At 58.4% G+C, this 8,729-nt stretch overlaps 1 protein-coding gene across 2 annotated transcripts in view; it reads left to right on the top strand.

Moving 5' to 3' along the window:
* The first annotated feature begins 359 nt into the window (after positions 1-359).
* PEPD (peptidase D) overlaps positions 360-8,729 on the top strand; it is a 106,171-nt gene continuing 97,801 nt past the window's right edge. Inside the window, exons 1-2 of one of the 2 annotated variants that reach the window (XM_029925016.1) lie at positions 360-437; positions 8,317-8,500. In XM_029925016.1, the coding sequence (XP_029780876.1) occupies positions 421-437; positions 8,317-8,500 (201 nt within the window). In that variant the 5' untranslated portion in view covers positions 360-420. The other variant, XM_029925017.1, reaches the window with a different exon arrangement.

The raw sequence follows: 8,729 nt of genomic DNA, 5'->3' as shown, positions 1-8,729 counted from the left end.
GTCCCGGCCTCTGCTGAAGTTATTTTCCTTCTTAGCTACCACTATCACCTCTTCCTTGCCCCTAGATTGGGTCCAGGGCTCTCTCTCTCTCTCTCAGGGTATCCCGCCATGGTGGGCGCTGAGACGCTGGGTCGAGGGTTGAATCAAGGTACCCACTGTCTGGGGACCCTCCCACCTACTTTGGAAAGACCACTGCCCCCCACCCGGCTCCGCCCCTCGTGTACAGCGGGTTGTCTGCGACTAGATGGATCCTCCTCTCTTGCAGGCTCAGTTCCTCCTGGTCTCGCGGGGCTAGCCGCTGGAGGGGGCGGGGCAGGGCACTCCGCCCCGCCCCGCCCCGCCCCTTCCCCGCCTCCCACGGTGGGACCCGGCCGGGCTCAGCTGATGCCTCACTTCACGTGACGCGTGTGCCTAGCGAACATGGCGGCGGCCACCGGGTGAGTGCTGCGCCTGTCCCTGGCTGTTGGCAGGCGGCGCGGAGAGGGGGCCCGGGTCTCCCGGCTGGTAGCTCCCGCCTCCGGGCCGCGGCCGCACCGGATGAGGTGTGTGGCGGCGGACAGCGCGCTTCTTCGCTCGGGGCGGCTGGCCGCGCGCTCCGGGTCCAGGGCAGCCGAGCTCCCTCCCCGCGCAGGGTGGTCCTCGGCCCCGCTCTGGCGCTGTCCCCACCCGCGCGCGTGGCAGCCCCGCTGTGTGGCCGAGGCAGAGGCTCGGGTCTGCAGGCGAGTTCACGGCCACGACCCTCAGATGGGAAGGCGGCGTTGCTCGGGCGTCCGGGACGCAGTGCTCCCTGGAGGAGGTGGTGTTTGAACAGAGCTCTGAACTACCTCCCGAGAGGGGCACTTTCCCGCTTCCTTCAGGGCCCAAACGCCACCTCAGAGACGCTTTCCCTCAGCACCTCTCTTACTTCTGCAGTCCTTATCATCTCCTGATAAACTATATAGTACGTTTATTTTACTCATTTCTCGTCTTCTCGTGTGGAATGTATGGTCAGGGCCTTTCGCTGGTTCTTCACTCCTGGGTCTCACTAAAAGTGCCTTGCACGCAGTGGGTGCTTCCTAAATTCTGCTGTATGAAAGAATGGGTGAGTGGCCCTGGTGGGGGCAAGTGTGGACAGACAGGCTTCCTGCAGCGCTGGGAAGAGTGTCCCAGAGGGAACATCTGAACAGAGGGTGAGTGACAAAGGTTAAGACTGCTGGGGAAAAGGAAGAGTGGGGTGCATCCTTGTGCTGGAGGGCGTGGCGTCCCAGGTGGCTTCTCCAGCCTTTGTCCCGAGGGGCTGGAGCTATCCAAGTGTTTAATCTAATCAGATGTGCTCTTCAGCCGATTGCTCCCCTGGACTGTGTGTGAGTTCAAGGGCTCATGGGCCTGATGGTGCTGGGGGCTAGGAGGGGAAGTCATAGCTAAGGCGCACTGCCCCAGATGCCCGGCTAGGAACTGAGATCAGAGTGGGGACTGACTACCTCTCTCTTTTTGGAAGGTGGGGAGAATGGCAACAGAAAATGGCCCCCTCACATAGCCCCCAAGTTTGAGAGAGCTTAGGACATATAAATCAAACATTTATTGGGCACCTACTGTATTCTGGGGACAGTACTGGGCTGACCTTTAGGTGTTGACAGGCTACTGGGGCAGGTGGACACACAGGACTCTGTCATCCACTTGTCTGCCTCTGGGCTGTGCCGTGGAGGGCGTGGGTTCTGAGCTCAGGGAGAGTGAGGGTGGGCTTCAATCCCTGGATGACATGGGTACCGTCCTTGGGTGCCCCTCAGGCAGAGAACTGTACATGCTCAGTCCCAGGTGAGTGTTAAGGGACCTGGGGTCTGATCCTTGAACCCAGCCTCTGACCCTGTCTGAAAGAGCAGAGTGGGCAACAAGGGTAGGCCGGTGCCCCAGATGTGAGTCTGGTGTCTTTATATCTGGGCTAGCTAGGCGGCCACAGTGAGTTCCAGGGTCTGCATTTGGTTTCAGGGCTCCGCGCTGGCCTGAGGGCCTGCTGCTCTCCCAAAGGTATGGAGAAGCCAGGCTCCTTGTTTGGAAGGGGTGTGAGCCTGGAGCTGGCCGAATCCTGGAAGGAGGGCTCTTATTGCAAAGCTGATCCTCTGGGCCATGGTGGGGAGGGGTGAGGGAGGTGACACAGAATGACAGAGTTCTTGGAGAGGTGCGCTCCTGGAAGTGCAGGCGGCTTCCACAGCATGACAAGGCCTCCTTGGCAAGAGCCATCCCAAGCTGGTATGGGGTTGTCCAGCTGGACACTTTGAATCTGAGGTCAAACGCTAGCAGCATCTTTAAGGCGGGGAGGTTTTGAGCGTGTTTCCAGCAAAATTCTGCCCATTTGCACACACAGGACAGATAAGGGTGTTGGGCATCATGAGGCACTATGCCATCAAGTCATGGCCATAGACTACTTGGGGGGTGGGATTTGGTTGTCTGTAGAGGCCTACAGAGCCTGGGCCGGGGGAGCTGTGAGAGTCTCAGGCTCCTGGAGTGACTTGGTGGGCAATGAAAGCCGTAAACTAGCATCTCAGATTCAACTAGAAGACCAGGTGCAATAAGGAGCCCCTCTGGGGAGTGTTTCAGGATTGACCCTGCACTGTCCTGCGAGCTTGGGCAGGGACTTCACGTATGAAACGAAGGGTCCCAAAGCCCCCGAAGGGCCTGCCCTGAGGCCCTCCCTCACCCCTCGAACCATAGCCCTTGGTGCCTTCTCTTTGAGCCATGCCTGAGCTCTCCATGGTCAGAGGTGAGACTTCGCTGCAGCCCAGGGTGCCTGCAACTGCTCCCCCACATGGCTTTTTCCTTTCTCTTTGCTTTGCCCACTCACCTGCTGGCCCAGGGGCGCCCTTGGCCTCTGACGTAACTGTTCACATCCTTGCAGGTCCAGCTTAGATGAGGATTCCTCCTCCTAGAAACCTCTCCTGACCGCCCTCTCTCCTGGCCTCTGATACAAGCTTTCTGTTCAGAACTCCAGAGATTCCCAGGTTTTCCCACTGGCAGGAGGCTTTTCTCTGTCAGTGCACCTGCCGGTCGTGGTTGAGATGTTGCTTTCCTTCCTGCCGCTTCTGGCATCCTTGGATCCCGGGACCGGGCCATTTTGCCTTCAGGGCCATTTGGCCACCCTGTGATTGGTGCTGGGTGACATGCTGCCTAATGAATAAAAGGGGGGTTTACTCTAGAGTAGAACAGTGTGCCATCCTGCTTTGCAAGGAGGCTCTCCGGGATCGAGGAGAAGAAATGTGGGTAGGAGGGGGACAGAATTCCGAGTATGGTGACGAAATACCTTTAATTCTTTAACTGAGTGGCCCCCAGGGAGCTGCTGCCCAGGGAGCCTTTGCCAGTGAGGAAAAGCAGATGAGCTGCCCTGGGTGTTACCTGTTGGGTCATAGGTCACGCCGGAGTCAGCATTTTATGGGAGAAAGTGATTGGAGTCAGGATCTGGATCAAAGCCTGTCCCCACCCGGATACGAACCTTGTGCTCCTGGAAAAGAGGTGTCAGGCTGACGCTGGTGGTTGTGGGAGGCAGGCTGGCCGAGGAGTGCTCCTTTGCCCTCCCTGGCCCTTTTCCAGGCCTAGTCCTGCCTCCATAGCTCTCTCACTTGGTCTCTGTGTGTGCTTGGACCCCCCTGACCCTTCCTGGGAGAGAGAGAGAGGCAGGGTGGGGGGTGTCGGTCAGCTGCCTCTAGGTTGGGTGTTGCCCTTGCTGACAGTCAGCCAGTGGGTTCTAGAAGTGACATCACATTCTAGTGCAGGGATCCTGTCCTCATCTGTGCCCTGGACCCCAGTGCCCATTGGTGAGGCCTGTGCACCCTTCTCAACATGATGTTTTTAAATGCATAACACAGGGGCTCCTGGGTGGCTCAGTCAGTTCAGGGTCCGACCTCGGCTCAGGTCATGATCTTGCCATTCATGGTTTTGAGCCCCACGTCGGGCTCTGTGCTGACAGCTCAGAGCCTGGAGCCTGCTTCAGATGCTGTGTCTCCCTCTCTGCCCCTCCCCCCCGTGCTTGCACGCTTGCTTTCTCGCTCTCTTTCTCTCTTTCTCAAAAATAAGTAAACATTAAACATTTTTTCAATACATAAAATAAAATTACAGAGGATTACAAGGAAAACCAATTACATTGAAATACAGTTATCAAAATGTTAATAAGTTTACTACATAGTAATATGTTTCTTTATTAGCACATGAAGTAATAAAAACAGCAGGCCTAATAACCACCTTAATTATGAAGTAGTGATGAACAAGAGTGGTATTTTGAGATACCGGGACATCAGTAATATGATAAGAAAATGCCTGTGATTGCTGCTGGTGACAGATTCATGCGCTGCTGATAGAGCCGTGGTTGGTTGCTTACATTAATAATAATTGAAGAAAATGTACAGCTGAATGAGAGGTTAAAGGCAAGAGAGATATACTTCCTCCCCACCCAAGGATATGGAGTCCCTGAATTTGAGTGTGAATCCCCCCTTGGGTGAGAACCTCAGAGGTGGCCACCGAGGAAAGGAGCGGTGGCTCGGTATGGTTTGCGGGGACAGGAATGGGTTCAGGGACAGCAGCGTCGCACTCTCCCTGAGGCTGGCCTGGCTCCTGACTCCTGGCTGCTTCCTGGGCCCTGGTGGTTGGCTGGGGTGGGCTGGGCAGTGAGGGCTGGAGCTTGCTCCCTGGGTCTCTCTGGTGCCCCAGAGCTGGTGTGCCAGTCCCTGCTGTCTTCCTTGAGCATTGCCTTGTTGGCTCTGGCACTTGGGGACGACCTGGCCTTTGCCTTTTCAATTCTGGGTATCAGGGAAAGCACCGGTGGAAACCAGGGCGAGGTGTTTTATTGGTGCTGCTTTTGCTGAGCTTGTGGAAGTCACCTGCCCTGGCTCTGGGCCCGATGTTGGGGGCGGGGGCGGGGGTGTTGGTTTAGGTCAGGAGAAATCAAAGGGCGCGTCTCTATAAACCTTGATTCTGGGGGTGCCCTGCAGTCATGAGTGACCGCAGCTCCTGAGCTAGCCTGGGCTGGCCTGGGCTGCTCTTCTGTGTTCGGGCTGAGCCCCACGGAAGCTTAGGTAGTATCGCACATTTTCTTCACAACAGCAGCATCAGCTAAGAGGATTCTTAGCAAGTTACCTGTCTTGTTCTGGGCTGATTGGCCCTTGGGCCAGAAGGTCTCAGTCCAGATGCCCTGAAACATGTAGGCCTCTCAGAAGGTTCCAGACAAGAGGAAGTCCAGCCCTTCTGAGAGCCTTCCTGGTGGGGGCATGGTGGCAGGTCAGGTGGAGCTAGAATCTGGTGTGTTAGAGAGAGAGCCAGGGAGAGGGGTGAGGAGTGGTGGGCATGAGGTGGGCAGGGCTAGGTGATGGGTGCTGACTGAAACTGGGCATTTTCAGCTAGTTGTGCTGTTGAGTCTCAGTGCATCAGGCAACCTTGGCCAAGGCCACCTGTCACCGTGTCTCAGTGATGCTCTCGCTGTGCTGTTGGGGAGTCTGCAGAGACAAGGTTCCTCCCTCGCTGGGACTTGCTGAGTGAGGGGGAAGAGTGCGGGGGGCCGTGTGGGTGCTGGGGCTGCAATTTCAGTTCCTGACTGCATGGCCAGCTGGGACACAGTCATGTTCACCAGCTGTCACCTCTGCCCTTTGATCCTCGGGGCTGAGCACAGCAGAAAAGCAGCCCAGCTCAGGGGAAGTCCTGGCCCCTGTACCACCCTTCTGTAAGGGTGAGGCCCAGGGACTGGGGTGGGGGCCCCTAGCTCTGTTGACATGTGGGGTGTGTGTGACCCTTCCCCCCTTTCTGGCCAGGGTGGGCCCAAGGGTCCTGCTTCCTGTCCCACTGGTGCTGATGTGGCAGCTTCTTTCCTGCACAGCTGTGTGGGTGGCCCCACGTTGTGACTGTTGTTCACTCAGCAGATATTTATTGAGTACTTGCTGTGTGCCAAGCAGAGTGGCAGGCACTGGGGCGGTGGTGACCAGAGTAGGCCCAGCTCTGTCCCGGTGGGATTTACGTTCTTGTGCGTGGAGGCGGACCTCCCCAGTGAGCACACAGGCTGCAGATGTATCGGGGGTAGATGTGTCGTTGCCGTCAGGGACCTGCAGAGCCTCACTTGAAGGGTCATGAAGAGAGTTTCATGCAGGGTCAGCTTCTGGAGCTGTGGAAAGGTTAAGGGGACCTGGGAGGGAAGAGGAGGGAAGCTGGTCTGGAGCCAGGGAAGCTGAGCTGTGGCCCTGCGGGGCGGGACCGCCAGCTGTCAGGTTCCAGCTTCTCCAGCGAGAGAGCAGGGAGCCCATTCTCTGTCCTCCCTCCGCCTTCTGGTCTCCTGCCTGCCTCCCAGTGGCTAAATCCACCTGGAGCCTTCCTGAAGTGCTAGGGGGGCCTGGGCAGAGCAGGGAGAGTGGTCTGGAGGGTGCAAATGCTGAGTGGGGGGACTTGCAGGGAGAGACCTGCAAGGGTAAAGAGGAAAGCTGGGGAGGGCCATCCTGAGGAAGAGGCATCCAAGCCATGATGTATGTGGGGTGTCGCCTGCTCACGTGTCCCTGCCTGTGAGGGGCCCGTGGCCAGTGAGTGCGGTGCCTGGCTCTCTTTACGGACCCTGGCAGAACCTTCTTTCTCAGACCAGCTCTGCGCTGTTTCTGCCCTGCTAGGCCTGCATGCGCATCTGCTGCCCCCTTCCCTGGGGCACATACCACACAGGCCTGCCTGACTCCCCCTCCGTCCCTGGGCCCTGGGCCAGCGGCCTGCCTAGCCCCCAGCACGGTTGCTGGGACTTTACCTCTGTCCTCCATCCCCTGTCCTCCATTTAGTCATTCATTTGGAAAGGAGGCGAGGTTCCTGCCCTCCTAGAGCTTTACCTGGGGAGACCATGAGCAAGTAAGTAAATGATGTCAGGCAGTGCTGTTTGCTCTGGAGAGGAGTGAGGAGAGTAGGGGATAAGGTTTGGATGGAGTATTGGAAAGCTGGGAAGCACGGTTGTGTTTCCAGAGGCCCGGATACAGTCAGAACTGAGCCATCCAGGTCCCGGGGGAGTGTTCTGGTTGTTTGGGGAAGAGCCAGAAGGCCAGTGCAGGCGGAGTGGGGGCTGCAGCCCCTCAGTGCCAGTAACTCTGTGCCACAGGCACCAGGTGGGCAGGGGAGGGCCTGCTCTGATTTGCATTGTAAAGGGTCCCTCTGGGTGGGGGAAGCTGGGACCAGAGAGAGGCTGGAGAGTTCCCTGTGGTTGTCAAGGCAGGAGAGGGGGTCTTCCCACTGGAGGTGGAGCTGAGAAGGGAGGGGGCTGTGCAAAGACTGGCTCCCAGGACTCTAGTGACTCACAGACGCTAGGTGAGGACTGGGAGGCCACATGTGGATTTTGGGTGCAGGTTCAGGAGCAGGGGTCACTGTGACCTGGCAGGGGCCACACGGGAGTGGTGAGCCGAGGCCAGGGAGGGGATCGAGGATCCACGGGCAGCCGGGACGCCGGAACGGTAGATTTGAGTGACTCTCGGGATATTTCCTGCCAAGGGGACAGAGATGTCAACTGCTGGAGGGGCGTGGCGGTCAAGGGAAATGTTTTTATTTTTTTATTTTTTTATGAGGGTGAGATTCCTGTGCCTTGGTTACAAAGGACGATCCTGAAAGGGAAGCTTGATGCTCGAGCGACCTGGGCAGAGACGTGGGCTGCAGGGTCTGGAGGCAGGTGGGCTTCGGGGAGTGGGTGCTGGGAGGGTGAGCTGTTTCCTCAGTGTAGAGGGGAATGGGAAGTCCACCTGCTCTCCTGTGACGGGGCTCCTTCAGGACGGCACCCCTAGGGCTGCCCCTGACTGGTCCACCTCACCGTGACCCCCCAGGCACAGACTCACCTCGGCCCCTGGTCCTGGGTGTCCTGTGTATGTGTGCTGGGGCCAGGTGGGGGTCCCTGCCCAGGCTGCCGGGCCTGTGACTTGCGGAGAAGACGGCATCATGAAGGCACTGGGCAGGGATCCAGTGTTGTCTGGGCCAGATCACAGATCATCCTCACGTGGATGGTAGGCTGCTGGAGGGCAGGAGTTGAGTGTGTCTCCAAGCCATTGTCGGCTTTCCCTCCATCGTCTCACCTGCCCGCTGGCTAAACAGATGCACTTTTCCCCCATCCGCACTCAGGGCCCTGTGCTCAAGGACAGCAGGGGAGGGTGTGGTTGATGGCATCTTGTGGTCCTTGGAGGCCCAGTGAGGGGCTGTTTCTGGGTCAAGCTGATTGAGGTTGGACCAGCTTGCCCCGTGCTCCTGGGGGTCCCATAGCAGGCTCTGCCCTCTGGTCACCTGGGGCCATGGGTGGCGGACATGCTTGGTGGCACTAACAGAGCCTATGTGGTGATGTGTGTTCATGTCTTGCAGACCTTCATTCTGGCTGGGGAACGAGACCTTGAAGGTGCCATTGGCGCTCTTTGCCCTGAACAGGCAGCGCCTGTGTGAGCGGCTGCGACAGAACCCAGCCGTGCAGGCCGGCTCCGTGGTGCTGCTGCAGGGCGGGGAGGAGACGCAGCGCTACTGCACCGACACCGGGGTCCTCTTCCGCCAGGTGAGCCTGCCCCGTAGCTCCCTGCACCTGCAGGCGTGCTCGGCCTCCTGTGGGTTGTCCACCTCCTCCAGTAGCAGGCCTGCTAGGCCCCGGGCCGCTTTACCCCCCACGGGGACGCTGCACAGGCTCCCTGGGGGCAGGTCAAGGCCTGGGCACCCAGGAGCCCATACCCAGTACTCTGGGGGGACAGAGCCAGAGCACAGGCCAGCCAGCCTCAGTCCTAGGTCAG

The sequence above is a fragment of the Suricata suricatta genome, chromosome 16 (assembly GCF_006229205.1).
Source record: "Suricata suricatta isolate VVHF042 chromosome 16, meerkat_22Aug2017_6uvM2_HiC, whole genome shotgun sequence".
Classification (NCBI taxonomy): Eukaryota; Metazoa; Chordata; class Mammalia; order Carnivora; family Herpestidae; genus Suricata; species Suricata suricatta.
Note: the sequence above shows the minus strand (reverse complement) of the source record. Positions and strands in the feature narration are given on the sequence as shown.